At 63.4% G+C, this 17046-nt stretch overlaps 2 protein-coding genes across 10 annotated transcripts in view; one reads left to right on the top strand and one right to left on the bottom strand.

Moving 5' to 3' along the window:
* Positions 1 to 254: 254 nt before the first annotated feature.
* BHLHA15 (basic helix-loop-helix family member a15) lies at positions 255 to 4891 on the top strand. Of its 9 annotated transcripts, none has more exons than XM_028499102.1 (4): positions 443 to 531; positions 1086 to 1114; positions 1313 to 1366; positions 1844 to 4891. In XM_028499102.1, exons 3-4 carry the CDS (start codon positions 1340 to 1342, stop codon positions 2417 to 2419), a joined length of 603 nt encoding a protein of 200 aa, XP_028354903.1. In that variant the 5' UTR covers positions 443 to 531; positions 1086 to 1114; positions 1313 to 1339; the 3' UTR covers positions 2420 to 4891. The 9 variants fall into 9 exon arrangements, with proteins under 9 accessions (XP_054946296.1, XP_028354908.1, XP_028354902.1 ...); XM_028499105.1 differs by having other exon boundaries at positions 1801 to 4891; XM_055090321.1 differs by lacking the exons at positions 443 to 531; positions 1086 to 1114 and adding an exon at positions 255 to 414 and having other exon boundaries at positions 1801 to 4891.
* A 10-nt stretch (positions 4892 to 4901) lies between these two features.
* LOC102975167 (tectonin beta-propeller repeat-containing protein 1) overlaps positions 4902 to 17046 on the bottom strand; it is a 24633-nt gene continuing 12488 nt past the window's right edge. The window contains exons 12-24 of the mRNA XM_024125197.3: positions 16311 to 16460; positions 16063 to 16220; positions 15316 to 15443; positions 14261 to 14363; positions 10517 to 10613; positions 10363 to 10442; positions 9753 to 9809; positions 9143 to 9323; positions 8704 to 8839; positions 7811 to 7903; positions 6926 to 7032; positions 6658 to 6777; positions 4902 to 6495 (exon numbers count right to left, since the gene is read on the bottom strand). Of these exons, the coding sequence (XP_023980965.1) occupies positions 6334 to 6495; positions 6658 to 6777; positions 6926 to 7032; positions 7811 to 7903; positions 8704 to 8839; positions 9143 to 9323; positions 9753 to 9809; positions 10363 to 10442; positions 10517 to 10613; positions 14261 to 14363; positions 15316 to 15443; positions 16063 to 16220; positions 16311 to 16460 (1572 nt within the window). The 3' untranslated portion in view covers positions 4902 to 6333. The remainder of the gene's footprint in view (positions 6496 to 6657; positions 6778 to 6925; positions 7033 to 7810; positions 7904 to 8703; positions 8840 to 9142; positions 9324 to 9752; positions 9810 to 10362; positions 10443 to 10516; positions 10614 to 14260; positions 14364 to 15315; positions 15444 to 16062; positions 16221 to 16310; positions 16461 to 17046) is intronic.

The raw sequence follows: 17046 nt of genomic DNA, 5'->3' as shown, positions 1-17046 counted from the left end.
CTGTAAGGAGCTCTAAGCCCAGAGGCTAATCAGCTCAAAACTAGCCTTTCTGTTCCCCGAGTGTCCCCTCCTTGTTGTCCTGGTCCCAGCTGTCACAAGCAGGGAAATGGGACGCCTTGTTCCAAAATAGGGGCCTGGCCCTAGCTCAGGTTACACCAACTGCAGAGTGACCCTCTGGGAGTAGATGGAGGAGACCTGTGAACTCCCATTCCCAGAGCCCAAGACAGGCAGCGAGTGGCAGTGTCCGGGGGAAGTGCGGGGGGCAGCGCAGACCCTGGGCCTGCAGGACCGGAGCCGGTGGGAGCCCAGGCCCGTGTGCCACCGCGGGGCCTGCTGCGCTCCGGTGCCTCCCATCAGCCCCCAAGACCCCTGTGCAGTTGCTGCTTTTAACGCCTTATAGTGCTCCGGTCAAAGGTGGGGAAACTGAGGCAGGGGACGATGAAGTAAAGCAGGTGGGTGGCAGCCGGTTTTGAGCTCGAGCTGCCTCTCGCCCCTGGAGACCTCCTAGAACCGATGACCAGTTATTTCTCGGTGAGCTGCCCACAGGCGGCCGGGCAGGCGCTCCCCGGGCAGGGCTCCGCCCGCTCGCACCTGGCTCGGCGCCGCGGGCGTGGCGGGGTCGGGTCCTCAAGCCCCCGGTGCTGCAGGGTCCTCCCGAAACGCGGGGTGAGGGCGCGGGGTGCCTGGGCTATTGCTCTTCGGGGCTGTGGCCGCCGCCCGTTTGAGGAACTCCTATCACTGCAAAGCGGCTTTTCCACGAATCTGACTTTGGCTCCGTGTGCTGAGCCTTAACCCCAAGGCCAGGTGCGGCGGCCAGGTGCTTCCCCTCCGCGCCGGCCGGCTCGCAGCGAGGCCCGCGGAACTGGCTCCGGGGGCCCGCGCGGGGCGGGGAGGCGGCCCGAGAGCCCTTCGCGGGCGGGGAGGGGCCCCAGGTCCCCAGCCCGCAGGTGCGCCCCGCCCCCGCCGCGGGGCGGGGACACGCGGGCTCCGGCCCCGCCCCGCGCCCGCCCCACGGGCTCATTTACATGCGGCCGCCGCCCCGCCCGCGGCGCCTAAAGCGACGTGTCCTTGTCCCCCGTGGGCAGCCCTAGCGCCTGCGGCCACGGATCCCCAGGTAAGGGGGGGTGGGGTGCGGGTGGGGCGGCGGGGAGAGGACCCTGGGGCAGGGCCGGGTGGCGTCTGGAGGGAAACCTGGGTGGGGGGTCCGGGTCTCGAGCTCTGGCCGCGGCCATCCACGTGTTGGGCCTGGGGACTGCGGCGGGCTCTGGCCACCGTCCACCTCTGACCTCCGACGGCCGCCTCACGCCCGCAGCCATTCCGGCACCAGTGTTGTCCCTGCATGTGTGACGTCCAGTGGGGCAGGACGGTGAGTGTGGTGGCCGGGGTTGGTGCCTGTCCGTCCAGGCGACCAGGAGGTAGTGCAGCCTCGGGAAGAGGGCCTGCCCTGGGCTGGGATGGGGCCGCGCCTCTGGGCGGCCTCAGCCAAGTGTCAACGGCCACCTAAGCCCAGGAGGCACTCAGGAGGCAGTGAGGGGCATGGGGCTGGAGAAAGGTCCAGGGGTCGATAGTGTCACCCAGGGGGAGGGGGGGCCACCAGACCAGGGAATGGTCTGAGGGGTCAGTGTAAGGTCAAATTGGGGCATGGGGGTGGGGGTGGGGTCAGCTCAGGACCCTGCGAGTGACTGGGAAGGACCCTGGGGTCACTGTGCACCAGCTGGGCAGCCGCCACTGGGCACCGCTGCCCTGAGCGTCCACTGGCCTGCCGAGTGACCGCGGGGTGGCCTGTGTTCTGGATTTCAGCTCCAAAGGCCCCCCTCTCAGAGCCACACCCCTCCACACCCAGGACAACCAGTCTGGAGCCATGAAGACCAAGAGTCGGCCTCCCCGGCGCCGGGCGCCCCCGCAAGACCCAGAAGCAACCCCAGGGGAGCGGACGCCCGACAGGCCACCGCCGGGCTCGGGGCCAGACGCGGCCAAGGCTCTGCGGAGCCGGAGGGCGCGCGCGCAGGGGGCGCGGGCAGAGGGCGGGCGCCGGCGGCCGGGGCCGGGGAGCCGGCGGGAGAGCAGCGTCCAGCGGCGGCTGGAGAGCAACGAGCGCGAGCGGCAGCGCATGCACAAGCTCAACAACGCCTTCCAGGCGCTGCGCGAGGTCATCCCGCACGTGCGCGCCGACAAGAAGCTCTCCAAGATCGAGACGCTCACGCTGGCCAAGAACTACATCAAGTCGCTGACCGCCACCATCCTGACCATGTCCAGCGGCCGCCTCCCGGGCCTGGACGGGCCAGTCCCCAAGCTCTGCCAGCACTACCAGCAGCCGCAGCAGGCGGCCCGGGGCGCGCTCGGGGCCTCCGAGGCCCCGCCCGAGGGCCACCTGCAGAAGTACTCCACGCAGATCCACAGCTTCCGCGAGGGCTCCTAGCACGCCTCCCGGCCCGGGTCCGCGGCCCGGCCTGCTCCTCCCAGCCCTGGGCCCTCCGCGCCCCGCGGCTCCGTTTCCCTGCACTCTCGGCGCAGCCCTGGGCACGTCCGAGGACCCAGAGACAAGACCGGTGAGTGGCCTGGTGGAGGCCGCGGCTCTGGGCAGCACGAGGCCCATACCTCCACAAGGTCCCAGGGCCTGCTTCGTCACCGTCTAGGCAGGAGCTGGCCGGCCCTCGTCACTAACTCCTCTTCACTCCCGCTCCCTCCCGGGTGAGGGGAGATTCCACGCAAAGGTTTGCTTGGGTAAGTTCCCCGGTTACCGCTCAGGCCCAGGCCCAGGGAGGGGCCTCCCCCAACCTGCACCGTAGCCTCCTCGTTCGGGGTAAACTGAGGCACGGAGCAAACAAAGCCCACGGCCTCGAGGGGAGTGGGGCTGAGGTGCTTGGAGTATCTAGTTCAGCATCTGTCAGGGAGAAGCCCCAGTCAGGTCCCCTCCCGTTAATTCTGAAGGGACCTTGTCGGGGAGAGGGGCTGGGGTCTTTGCTCCCTCCTCTGGGTGGGGCTCCTGACCGTGGGGCGTCTGCGGCCCGGCACCGAGGGTACCGGAGACGGGGCTGGGGGGTCGGGCAGAGAGGCTGCTAGGCCGTGGTTCCCCTGAGCGGTCAGGGGTCTCCTGCAGGGAGAGGGTCTGTCCCCAGGTCTCCCTCGGGGTCCCACCCAGGTTGGCCGCTCAATGTCGTGTTTGTGGTCATGTAAGGGGCAGGGGGTGGTCTGACAGACTTCGGGATGTTCTTGGGTCCTGGTTGCACTTGGGGGCCCTGCGGGGAGGAGCCTGGGGTGGCAGGGGCTCCCCTCCCCCAGCGGGTGCTGCTCCTTAAAGACGGGACTGAAGCTTGGCAGGTCCCCACCGCCTCGGGCCACGCTTCCTTCTGTGGCGTTCCCGCCCCGCTGGCTCTGACAGGCTTGGCGACTTTGCTCTCAACCCTGCTGGCAACTCCTCTCCCTTGTCCGGCGGCCCACGGCCAACATGGGGGGCGGACAGGGCCCTCTGCATCTCGGGCAGGAAGCCCAGCCACAGGGCCGCGGAGAGGCTGGAGTTGGCCTGGCACATGGGGCCGGGTTCCCCGTGCCCAGATCTGCCGCAGAGCCGTCGGGGGCCGGGCGCCTCTGCACGCTTGCGTGGGGCTGAGCCAGGCCGGGAGCGGGGCTGCCGCAGCTGAGGACCCAGCCTCCGTGCACGGCCTCACCCTCCCGCCCCGGCAGTGCCGGCCCCGGCCCCTTAACGCCCCGCCCGGCTTGGCATCAGCCCTGGCCTCGTCAAGGACAGCGGGTGGCACCCCTGGAAAGAGCCATGAGGGGCTTCAGTCCCAACTTTCCAGGTCAGACACCAGCCGACACCCCCGGCCCCCCCCCACTTGCAACACCCCAGTCGCTAGGCCCCAGTGCCTGGTGGCCCCCGGAGGCCTGGTCTGGTCTTGGCCCCATAACCCCAGCCGACCTTCAGCATGGGTCGGGGGGACCCCAGGTGTCCTGGCCTGCCCCCCAGGGGTGGCCACGCGGGAAGGTCAGTGGTCAGGGGCCTACCAATGGGAGCCGAGATTGAGGGCAACTCTGAGCTCGGGATAGATGGGCCCCACACGGCCCGTGTTAGGAGAGGGAGGCCTGCAAGCCTGGCGCCTCTTGTTCTGGCTGAGCTGAGTCCAGAGCAGGGCTCAGCGCGTCCCTGAACTTGCCGAGTGAGCCGACAAAAAGCCTGGGGTGGGGTGCGCCCAGCAGAGGCTCCGTCCAGCAGCCCATGCCTGGTGACCGGGGGCCTGTGGATCACCACCTCGCAGGACAACAGCCTTTGTGACTCTGTCCCTCTGTCCCAAACTGGCATCTGCACCCCCTCTGCTTCCCAGAGGGTTGCCTGGGCCCAGATGTGCAGTCTTTTCCACCCGAGGCTGGAGGGCACTTGCCTGCTCTGTGGCCACATGACGAAGGAGCCTTAAAGGTCCCAGTCCAGGTTTGGGGTGTTGAATATGGGGAAAGGGGTGGTGAGGAGACAGGTCTGGTGAGCCTGCTGCCAGGTCCGCTCCGTCGACCCTCGTCTTGGACTCCAAGCCCAGGCTGGATGCTTCTGTCCTGCGAGAAGGCCCTGCCCTACCCTTCCAGGCTGTGCATTTCCTAAAGTCAGACACTCACGGACCCACCTGCAGACCAGACCTGCATGAGCTCAGGGGCGACAGAGAAACCAGAACTGCGACTTTTCTATAGAGAAAACCTACCTGGAACTGAATGGCCCCCGCTATAATTGTGGTGAAAGTGTTTCTTAAATGATGCCAATTTGCTTTTATTTCTCCTAACAACCTCTTCAAAGTACTAATGAAACCAAAATAAAAGGTTTCATGGCAATTGCTACTTTTGCCCCAAGCTCGAATGGGTGGGGAACTGTGCATTTTAATCATAGTGCAGCAATAAAAAATACCGCGTCCTTGACAGTCTGGCCTAAGTTTTTATTGAATAAAGCATCCGAGGAATCGAGATGGTTCGGTGACGCTGAGCAGGTCAGCAGTTGGTGCTCCGCAAGGAGGGGACACGGTCGCCCGGGAGAGAGGGCAGGGTGAAACCAGCGAGTCACAGCAGAACAGAACGACAGGGCGCTGCCACAGAAGAAACAGTAACGCCCGCTGACAGCCACGAGTGTCAACAGGAGGGCGCCGCCCACCCGGCCCTTCACTTGCGTCGCCTGGGCCCTGCCCCCAGACTCACGCCTCCCGGCCCCACCTCCGGGGGTGAGACAAAGGCAGAGGCCACCGGCCCCCGCAGTGCCCCTCAGCAGGGGACCCAGGGGAGACCTGCTTAGAGTCAGCTTCTGGGCGGCAAACACTGCGCCACAGAACAGTGCACAGCCGAGCCCTCTGACGGGGACGCCGGGGAAGCTGGCGGTCAGCTCGATCCATCTCAAAACGAGCACAGACGGGACACGCGCTCTGATGACCCCCGGGCAACGCGTCTGGCTGTGGGAAGCAAACTTGAGACCACACCAAATGGGGCCTTTTTCTGATTAAAAAAAAACCAGCTGAGAAGCTGCCCGCTGGGAGTGGGGCTGCTTGGGGGGGTGCCTCCCTAGGGCTCCACTCCGGGCTGAGGCCTCCAGGCCCCTCTCGGCTGGTCTCCACCCGCCCCACCCCCTGCGACATGATCCGATGTAAAAGGAGCCCCCAGCCCCCAACCCCGTCAGAGGAAGGGCTGGCTGAGGACCGACGACGGTGACTGTGCACTTGGACAGCTTCTCGCAGCCACAGGTGGCCCCTCCGTCCTCCGACCACCCCAGGAGGGCCCAGCCCACCCGGGGAAGAAGACGCCCCTCCCCAGCACTTATTTCCAACCTTCCAACTCCTTCCTTAACTTATGAAAGGAAACCCCGTTTGCGAATCCTGCCCTGAGAACTGATCAGGTCCAGACGAAGCCACCCTGAGCCCCACAGCCATTTTTCTGTAGGGGGCAGGGCCGACGCCGTCTGGGGATGCCCGGGGCTCAGGGGTCCTTCGTGGGCTCTCTTCCCCAGGGGCAGTGCTCCTGGAAGGCTCCAGGATCCCGTCCTGGAAAGGGAGGAGGCAGAGAGGGAAGGGACAGGCAGGAGAGCCCGGGGAGAAGGGGTCTGCACCGCACACCCCTCGTTCTCCTCGCAGCCGGGAACACACAGCGTCCACAGAGCTTCACATTTCTGGGTTGTTTCAGTGCCTCCAAGGTGGCCATGATCTCAGGCCAGGTTCCCTCCCCAGTCTCGAGTCTGGGCCTGGAGCTACCGCTCCCGGGATCCACGTTTCAGCACGTTCAGCACGAGAACAGCTCCCGACAGGAAGGCTTGCATCAGCCTTGGTCCTTCAAACCCAGCATCACACCTGCTCCAGGTGAGGGGAAGCGGCCTCAGCAGCAGACGGGATTGGGGGTCTCCTGCGGGGCACCGGCCACCTTCGAGGGCCCACTGGGGAGGCCCTGCTCCCTTCTCCGCTCGCCGGCTGTCTCCTGGGACGAGCTCCTGGGGGCCCTGGTGGCACTGGCCCGGACGGACAGGTGATCCCAGCCCCCCTGAAAGGAGAGAGCGGAGTGACCCGGGGCTGCCAGGGGTCAAGGGGCAGAGACCATCCTTCTAGACGGCTGGACTCTTGGGGGGCTCTGCCCGGGGCCTCCCACCCGTCAGGGCTCAGAGCCCCAGGCCAGCACAGCCGCCCCGTGCCCAGCCCTGCTCACCCCGATGCCGTAGTCCCAGCCCTGCCCCTTGGGCTCCAGCGGCTGCACACCCGTGCGGCGACACACAGTTCCCTGGCTCAGGCTGCGGCTCCCCTGGACTTTGCTGGCGATGACCCAGACCTGGAATGCAGGCCCACTGAAGGCCCGGCCCCACCGCTGCAGGGGGACCGCGGAGACGGCAGCGGGGAGACCAGAGCAGAAACCCGGATCCCCCCCAAGTCCCCGACCCCAGGGCAAGCGCCCAGCCCCCGCCCCGGTCGCCCCAGACCTGGTCCAGGGGCCCCACGGACACGTGGCGCACGTTGTTGGAAACGTGTTCCCAGCTGGTGCCCTGCGGGTAGCTGGGTGTGACCCCCTGGCGGTACCACAGGTTCCCTAGGAGAGAAGCGCCAATACCGTGAGGCCCCGAGCGTCGGGGTCTGCAAGGTCCACTTCGGGGTCTGCAAGGCCGGGGTCTGACCACGAGACAGGCGGGGTCTCCCTCTGCATCGCCCCCACTGCCCGGGGCTCCTGCTGACCCACAGCCGGAGAGACCCTGGCGGAGCCAGCCCTGCCCTTCCCGGGTTTGCCTCCCCCTCACTTCATAACTGCCCCGCTGGGCTGGGCTGGCATCCTCGTCTGCTTTCTATGCATGAGAAACCGAGGACAAGGAATTCTTTGAACAATAAAGAGACCAGGTCTGGAATAAAATCCCTGGGTTCCAGTCCCGATTCCGCCCTTTCCTCGCCTTGCTCAGCTGTGACAACAACTACAGACCATTAAAGGGCACGGGCGGAGCTGGCTGGAGGTGGCACGGGGGCGGGGCAGGGATGGCCTGGGCCGGGCAGGTGACCTCTGCCAGCCCCAGCTGCCATGGGGCTCCGAGTCGCGGGCCTGGGTGGCACCGTCTAGAAGATGCTCCCAGGCCTTGGCACCGGCTCCTCCTCCCGAGGTGCAGGCAGGCCTGAGCACCTGGGGGGCTGGTGGCCCCATCGCTGCATAATTGGGGGAGGGGCCTGCTTGGAGGCTGACCTCAGGCTGGCGGCCTCTCATGGGGTTTACGAAGGTCTCGTGCTGGGGCCTGGGGTGGGCGAGGGTCTGGCCTCATGCCCTCGGGGCCCTCAGGGAACCCCAAACCTCCCCTGGTGACCGCTGGGGATCAGAAACCACTTGCCGTTTTCGTCCAAGGCGAACACCGCCGTGTGCCCCACGGACACCTGTTTCAGTCTCTGCTTGGGAGGAGATGGGATGAGGTACCAGCAGTCACCTGCGACGGCAGATTGGGCTTGGGGTGCAGCACCGGAACTGTCACCCCGGTGCTCCGGAAGCACGTGGCCGCCTCTGCAGCTCACAGCGTCGAGCAGGTGCGGCCGGCCTCCGTCCCCAGACTGGCCGGACCACAAGTGTGAGAGGGCCCAGCGCGCGCTGGCCTGTGTCCTGCTGTCCCTTCGGTGCCCGGCCTGCCCGGGGCCCTGCCCAGGGCCCACCCGAGGCTGTGGCAGCTTCCGGACGGTGGGGCCCGAGGGGCCGCTCTCCCGAACGGCGACACGAAGGTGCCCGGCCCAGCGTGTGGTGGAGACTCAGCCTCAGGGCCACTGTGCAAACCCACTGCCCCTCGTGGAGGGTGGCGATGCGCCAGCCGCGCCCCCGCCCCCACCCGGCGGTCCATCCATCCCCGTGCCGGACACTGTCCAGAAGTCCAGCGAAGAACAAGCCTGCACGGCCTGCACTCGCGGAGGGCAGCCAGGGTGGACACTGTGGATGGGCTGTGCGGGGTGCCCAGGGCTGCCCCCGAGGGGCAGGAGGCCAGGGATGGTGAAGGGCAGCCCCATTGCCAGATGACCACCCCTGGGTCAGTCCCCGCGGAGGGGGGCGGCCTCCGGGTGGAGCCCGGCGCGGCCCCCGCGCCTGGTGCACAGGTGTGTTCGGTAAATGCTTGTTGAACCACACGGAGACCCGTCAGCCTGCTTCCCCGGAAGCGGAAGCGGCTCCAGCCGCCCCCTGGCGCCCGTCACGACACGGCAGCGGTGGCGGCAGGTGAGGACCCCCCCGAGGGCTGGCACTCACCAGCCGGCTTGGACGGGGACACGGAGCCACGGTAGAAGGCGGAGCCGTCCCTGGCCACGGCCCACACCTGGTAGCAGCCCCCGACGGAGACGGAGGCGAAGGGCTGGTCGGTGCCCACGTGCAGCCAGGAGGAGCCCTGCAGGCGGGGAGGAGGGACACTCAGGGCGGCCGGGCCCCGCCTCTGTCACCCACCCGGGTTCCGGGAGCTGGCGGCTCCTCACGCCAACCTCGTCCTCAGCTCCAGCTGCCCGCAGGGCTTGGCGACCCCTCGGGCCACGAGCGGTGCCACCGGTCCCAGGGAACGTCCTGGCAGAGGCCTGGGGAGGCCCGATCCCTGCCCGACTCCACCAGAGTCCTGTCTCGGTAAGAATCCGCCAGAGCTTCAAGAGGGCGGGCAGGTGGGCAGGCGGGCAGGCCCTGGGTCCCACAAGGTGCTCACCGCGGGGTTGAGCTCGGACACGCCCAGACGGCACAACACGTCCCCCTTGTCACTGACGGCCCAGAGCGCGATGCCGGGCCCGCTCCCGTGGGCACCCGGGATCTCCGGAATGATGGACACGTCCCCCAGGGCGATGGGGGCCACCTCCAGCCAGGGCCCGCTGGTCACCAGCTTGCACTTTCTGTGCGGCAGAAGCAGAGCAAAGCCCCGGGCACCCCGGTGCCGCCGTGAGCCTCGGGGCCGTCTGCTCTGGACAGAAGGGAGCAGCCAGGCCCCTGGCCCTGGGGACGGCTGGGCCCACAACCCCCGACCCCCCGGAGGAGCCGGTGGACACCACCCTTCACGCCGTCCGCCCCTGCCTGGCCTCCAACCCCCAGCCAGGCCTTCCTCCCGTCCCGCGGGTCCTGTAGAGCCGGCCAACATTTCTCTTGTTTGTTCTTGAAAACAAACTCCAGAAGCAGCACTGGGAGCCCGAGGGCACTTCCTGGGCTGACATTTACTTTGATCCTCTTTTCTCCTCCCCCCTCTAACCTCCCCTTTGCTTCCACAGGGACTGAGGCCGAGGCAGGGAGGGGCATGGCGGCACCCCCCCAGTTACCTCCCCCCTTACCTGGTCCAGCACCTTCTCCTGACGAAATCCTTCATGGTTTTGTGCCCGTGGTACAAGCTGCAGAGGAAGAAGCTGACGTCGAGACCATGCCGTGGAAGTTTCTGGAAGGTGACGCTGCACGCACATCCCTTCCCCAGGAGTTACAGAGCCCAGCCCTCAGTGTGAGCCGAGGGGGGGCTCGGGGGCGGCAGGTAAGAGAGGACACCGTCCTCCTGCTTCAGATGCCTCTGGCCCCGCCCGGGCCTCCCTGCGGGGTCTCCCTGGGGCCGGCAGCTGCCCAGCTGGGGAGTGGGTTCTAGCTAAGGGGCCTCTGAGCCCTCCCCACCCCCAGGCGCCATCAGAGCCCTTGTGGGGAGCAGACAGGCTCAGGGCCCGAGGCCAAAGCGGGGGGGTCAGTGCAGGATAAACCAGCCTGGGTTTGCTCAGAAGCCAGGCTCAGGCCCTGGCTCAGTCTCGCCCGGCTCCATCCTCCCTCTGGACGTGAAGTGTGTACCGTGAAGGGCCTGCACTGCCGGGCAGGGGGCAGGGACTCCGCCTGGCTGACCAGGCCTGACACTCAGGGTCCCAGCTCCCTGAGGCCCCCTCCCCACGCAGAGAAAGACATGCTCACGCAGGGAAGTCGCTGGCGTACTGCCACCCCTCCTGGTCCGTGCCCCCAGGGACGCTGAAATCCACGAACCAGTCAGAAACCTGGGGGACGAGTGGGTCAGTGCAGGCGGACACCCCCCACTGCAGCCCCCGCCCCGCCCCAGCCCGGAGCTTACCCAGGTCCACTGCAGGGACGGGGGCTTCGTGCTGGCCTTGGTGCACTCCTGCAGGCCCGTGGCGTCACTCCACATGTGCCGGTCGGTGGGCAGGCCCCTGCGCAGGACAACAGGGCTGAGGTGATGCCAGGGAGAGGGGAGAACGGCCCCCCTGCCCAGGCCCCTGGGACGGCTGCGTCTCTGGAGGGGTGAGAGGGCGGAAACAGGATGGCCCCAGGGCGGGGACAGCAACAGGGGGACCCCACAGCACACGGGGGCCAGGCACCAACCAACCACAGCCAGGCCATCAACCCGAGGGACCCCGCACCTCGTTCTCTCATGATGTGGGTCATCGTGTCCCGAAAAGACGCTGAAGCCCTGACCCCAGTGCCTATGCGTGGGACCTCATTTGGAAATAGGGTCTTTGCAGAGAATCAAGTTGAGATGAGATGGCTGCTTAGTGGGCCCCAGTCCACTAGGACAGCGTCCTTACCAAACGGGGACGTCTGGACCCAAGTTTCCCAAATTGGGAAGACGACGTGAAGACAGGAAGAAGGCCATGTGACACCTGAGTCACCAGACGAGGAAGAGCGGGAGCCCCCGGAAGCCAGGAGAGAGGCCGGAACAGACCCTCCCCAGGGCCCTCAGGAGGAAGCGAGCCTGCTGACACCTGATCTCAGACTCTGCGGCCTCCAGAACGGAGAGGATAAACGTCTGCTGTTTAAGCTGCTCAGCCCGTGGTGTTTTTTTACAGCAGCCCCGGCTGACTGATACACTCCCAGCAACACACAGTGCACGGTGGTCTCCGCGGGCGGCTGTGGCCCTGGCTTTGCACTCTCTACACGGGCTGGGGAGCCCGGCGCTGCTTTTCTTCTCCCGAGGACCAAGCAGGAGTGAGAAGGAAGGGGAGAGGCAAGCAGGTCAGCTTCCCGTGTGGACCCTACACACAGCTGGGGCGGAGGCTTCCAGAACACATGCATGCAACGTGTATCAGCTCCCTTAGAAGGGCTCAAACCCTGAGTTACTGGGGTGAACGGAGAGACTCGCAAATATTTACACACGAGGAAATCCTTTAAACTGTCCAGACGACAGCAAAAGGTCAGAAACAGTCTACACGTCCAAGACCGAGGAGGGGTGAGATAAGCCAGGTCCACCCTCGGGGATCAAATTGGGAGGATGTCACAGGCCATCTGTACATGTCTGACTGTCCCCCTGCCACCAGCAAACGCAGGCACAGTGGGGACGAGCAGGGGAAACACACCAAAATGCGGATAGTGGCTACTGTTTTTGGTTGGTAGGATTAGAATTTATTCTTCATGTTATTTGAAATTTCTTCCTTTCATCGATTTTGAAAACACAGAGGAAATTTAAAAGTTTGTGCCATTTATCATAGACTCAAAAATATGAAATACCATTTACAAAAGATGTCAAGACCCCGTTACAGAAAATCACAAAACCTTATTAAGACGAAATTAAAGATCTACATAAATGGAGGTATAAACTGCGTCCAGATTTTGGAGATTTAGGAATGGGAGATAACGTTTCTACCCAAACCGACCTACAGATCCAAGGCCATCCTGACCAAGACCCCAAGAGCTTTTGAGGACTGCTTCTAAAGTTCACCTAGAACTGATCCAGGAAGAGCCAAAGCTAGATGAAGAAGATGAGAGGCTTTGACAACTTCCCATAAAGGGACGGCAGCTGGAACAATGGAGGGTTAGCACGAGGATGCCCAAAGCCGCATGGAAGAGAAGGGCTTGGGAATGGCCACTGCCCCCACGGACACTGGAGTTAAGGCAGAGGTGGCCGCTGTGATGCAAGGGGGAAGGACAGTCTTTTCAATAAATGGTGTGGGTCACTGGAGAGTAAAAAACCAAAAACACTTTACCCCTACCTCACCTTACATACCAAGTAGTTCAGGCCAGGGGGTTCTAGACCTAAATGGACAAGACAGAGGAATAAAGCTTCCAGAACAGGGCGGACAAAAACATGTCTCACAGGCCTAATCAGGACTGTTTCAGCACAGCCTACAAAGTAAGGGTCGTTTTTACATTTTTAAATGGTTGAAACAAATTCAAAGAAGGATAATGCGCTTTGTGACACGTGAAAATTCTACGCTATTCAAATTTGTGTTCGGGTATAACGTCTTACTGGGACATAGCAATGCTCATTCGTCTATGTGGCTGCTTTCAAGCAGCAGCTGCAGAGTGAGTCACTGTGACAGAGACCCTGAGGCCCACCACACCTGAACTATTTCCTATCTGGTCCTTTATAGAAAAAGTTTGCTGACTGCTGTTCCAGAGATAGAAGGATGTATTAATCCCCTTGGGGTTAATGAGATCTCTTAAGAGGTTTTCTTAAAGGCTCCATCTTTATGTAAAGAAAAGGAGGATCAACAGGACTACATTTAATAATTAAGTCACCACTAACAGGGTGAAAAGCAAGCTGCAGAACAGGAGAAATAACAGAGAAAGGGCTCACACCTTCATATGTAAAGAGCACTGGCAAATCAAGAAAAAGAGATCATCTGACCAAAACACGGGACAAGGACTCGAAGGGGCATTTCACAAAGGAGGGTATCCAAGTGCCAGGACATGTTTGAAAGCTGCTGTGTCCCATTAGCCCCCAGGAAACGGAAACTGGCAACAGGAGATATTACCACACGCTCATCAGTGTGGCTAAAACATAAGAAACCAGCAAAGATGTGGGGCATGCCCTGCCTGTGAGAGTGTGGACAGGTCCACCTACTGCAGAGAACTGGCTATTCCAACACCAACTGGGTGGACTGCAACACCACTCAGTCCCCACAAGGTAAAGGGCACGGTCCCCAGCAAGACTGCCCCCACTTCAGATACCAGCCATGCTGCACTTCTGACCAACTGGCTACAAATTGGGGGTGGTTCTCATTACCTCCTCGGGTTTGATAATTTGCTAGAATGACTCAGGGAACTCAGGAAAGCTCTCTACTTAGGATCGTAGTTTTATTATACAGGATATGAAATGGGACCAGTCGAAAGAAGAGACCCACAGGGCCAAGTCTGGGAGGGGCCCCAGCAAAGAGCTTGGACGAGGCTCAAGTTTGAGAACCGCTGTTCTGGCCGGCCGAAACCCCTGCAGCGACTTTAAGAGCTAAGAAATACAACTCGCTTGCTTTCTGAAACGAACTAACCAAATACCCCAGGACAGGGTATGAGAAATACATTTCTGTGCTGAGTGGGCAGGAAATAAATAGCTGCATACAATCTAGATTTTCTAGAGTGTCCCGCTTCTGCACCAAACACAACGTATTGACTGTCTTGTCCCAAAGCCTCACATTTGGAGAATTAAAATAATTTCGGTGGAGGCTGTGATGTTCTCAGCAGCTTCAATTAAGCAAAACTTTTTAAGAAAGTTAAGTAACCACCCCACTCAAAAAAAAAGCACCAGAGGGGATGGGGAGGGAGGTGGCGATGTTCTATTTCGTGACCCGGGTAGTGATTACGCTGGCGTTTGATCTGTGAAAACTCAATGATACATATGGACATATCAACATATTTAGATACATCTCACCGTATGTACGTATATGTGTATGTTTCCCGCACTTTATGTATGTCATGCTCTCAGTAAGCGAGTTTTTAAAATACGCATTATACTTTAAGGGAGAAAATCCTGTTAAGCAGTAAGATCCAGTTAGTTCCACATCTGGGGCCAGACGCCAGCTCTCCCGCTACAGCAGATGCGCCCGTTCGGCTCGGTCCTGTTTCCGCGGGTGCCCGACTGGCTCACCTGCTGGTGTAGCCCGTGACGGGGTTCCAGCGCTGGTTCTCGTAGATGTAGACACACTTTACGTCCGACTGCGTGTAGATGTTGCTGGTACTGCTGGCCAGGCCTGGGGGTGGAGAGGAGGATGCTGGACCCAGACCGCACCTGCCCGCCTGACCAGGTGAGAGCAGGCAGGAAGAGGGCCGAGAGGAGTTCACAGGCCGGCTGAGCTTATCTCCCAGGGGCTGGCCGGCTTGGGTTTCTCTCCTCTGGGATTTTCCTGGGGTTGCGTGCCCTGGGTGAGAAGAATCTGACACTCCTCCACCTCACGCCCTATTCTCACCTGCTCCTCTTCCCCCACCTTCCAGCCCACTTACCTGGCACTGGGCAGGTGTGAGGCCCACCCAGCTCATTCCTTACTAACAAAGGTGCCTTGGACCCCTCATGTAACCCCATGAGCCCCACTTTCCTCATCTGTAAGACGGGGACAAAAGTAATTCCTGCCTCACAAACAGGGAAGCTGTTAAACCTGCACGGATGTGCATTCCTGGGGTCTCAGTGGACCACAGTTCTACAGGATTAGCCCCCTCCACTGTGGGGCGTGCGGGCCGTGGCATGGAATGTCCCACTTCGGTGTTTGTTTCTGCCTCCATTTACCAGTAGGAGACACAGGGACCCTACCTCTGGAACTCGGGGAGCCCCCAGGGGTTCAGCAAGCTCTTGTCCCCTAAGGCACGACCCATCTAAAGGGGAGCTGGAATCCGGGCCTGGGAGTCAGGAGACTGGCCCTGGCGGCTGTCTTTCTAGAAACTTCACGGCCTCCAGCTCAGCAGTGGGTGCCCAGGAAGGCCCACTGGGGGCGAGGCCTGGTCTCTGGGCTCTCACGCTTCGTGTGCTGGCCCCGGGATTTGGAGCTTGGCAGTGGTGAAGGTCACCTGTCAGCCAGCTGTCAGCTGAACGTCGATACTGGTGCAGCGGCTCCGGCGTGGGGCAGGGAAGCCAGCCAGGGATTAGAGGGGGGACCGGCCCGTGCGGGAGGCTGGGGGCAGGGCTGGGGGAGCCGGTCCTGCCACCCTCACCTTGGAAGCAGCCTCCGCCGTAGCCACCCGTGTACACCCAGGCCGTGCGGTCGTAGCCGATGCCCCATACCACGCCCCGGCTGTTGGCCTCCACCACCCGCAGGTGGCCTCCCATTTGCCGCCAGAACCTGGAGATGAGGAGGGAGGGAGGGAGGGGAGAAACCGTCCTGCAGGGCTTTCCAGCAGCTACCCCTCTGCTCCGTGGCCTCCCGGCACGTCCTGCTTCACTCACCTTCGGCCTCCAATGACAGACTATCGAGCGCAAGGGAACCCGCCTGGCTTCCCACTGGGAATTAACCAGCTAAGGCGAACCCTGAGCTGGCGCAGGAGCCGGTCAGGCCCCCGGGGAGCGGGGGCTTCAAGAGCCCCTGATCCCTGGAGTTATGCAGACGGGAGCGAGGTCAGCAGCCTGAGTCCCCCCTGCCCCCTGGGGTCTGGGACGGGCGTGTCACTCCAGACCAGGAGGGGCCACCACTCGGGCCAGCACGGCCTCCTGGAGTGCAGGGTGCAGCTGCCACCTGGGGCACGCTCCTGTGGGCGAAGGCCCTGCCACTGTCCAGAGGCAACTTGGCCGACTGGGCGCCGGGCACACAGGGCTGCCAAGAGCGGACGAGCGAAGGGCGGACAGACATCCCCACTCCCTCCTGTGCAGGGCCTGCCAGCCTCACCCACATCCCCCTGGTCCTCACGGGCTCTGGGCGACCTTCCGGGCCAGGGCCCCAGCTCCGTCAGGTGCAGCCAACTCACATCTGGTCACAGGGCAGCCAGTGCTCGGCGGCCTCGAGGTCCGGGCTGGGCTCGCTCACGAAGACGTCCCCCTTGCAGGTGACGGACCAGATGGCCTGCGGGGAGGGGCGGCCGTGCACCCTGCGGCTCTCGCAGCAGGACAGGTCGAGCAGGGCGAGCTGCGGCGGGGCGGGGTGGCCGGTCAGCGAGGCCGGGCGCCCAAGACCGAGGCTCCCTCACGCCCGCCCGCGGGACGCCCGCCCGCTCACCCAGTCGCTCATGTCCTGCTCGGTGGCAGCGGCCAGGCGCACAGGCCACCTCTGCCGTGTCCTCTCGGGGGTGTACACGGCGAAGGAGTGCTTGGCCTCACTGAACACGGGGACCAGCGCCGTCACCTCATTGAGGAACACGTGGATGTACTGTCGGCAGAGGACAGGCAGCAGGGCGGTCACCGGGGAGCCCGCGGGGCTGGGGCTGCCTCGGGCCCCTGGGAGGAGCCCCCGTGTGCTGTGGCGACAGGGACGGCTGGGTCACCCCGATTCGAGAGCCGACCCCTGGGGGTCCCGGGCCTACGGGGTTTAGTGGTGGGTGGGCAGGTTCTAACGGGGAGGCCTTGCTCGTGAGCAGGAGCCTTAGTGATGTTTTTGATGTGGACGAGGGCATTTAGAGCCAGACTGACTGGGTTCAAACCCCAGCCCCGGAGGGGGCGGCTCTGTCTCCAGAGCCTGGTTGCTTATCTGGAACACGAGGGCCCCTCAGCAGCTGCTGCGGGTGAGGCCAGCACACGCCTGCCGGCCACCGCCCGGCTGCCGCCACCGCGGACGGGTGCTTTGCAGACGCCACACGCTGTCCTGGGCCAAGCACCTCGGGGCCCGTGTCCCGTGCCCACTCCTGCACCCCGGCTCTGCAACCCCTCCCCGGGACACCCCACCCCCCTGCACCTCCCCCTCCCCTACACACCCCACCCCTGCACCTCCCCCTCCCCTATACACCCCACCCCTGCGC

Source organism: Physeter macrocephalus, chromosome 14 (assembly GCF_002837175.3).
Source record: "Physeter macrocephalus isolate SW-GA chromosome 14, ASM283717v5, whole genome shotgun sequence".
In the NCBI taxonomy this organism is placed as follows: domain Eukaryota; kingdom Metazoa; phylum Chordata; class Mammalia; order Artiodactyla; family Physeteridae; genus Physeter; species Physeter macrocephalus.
Note: the sequence above shows the minus strand (reverse complement) of the source record. Positions and strands in the feature narration are given on the sequence as shown.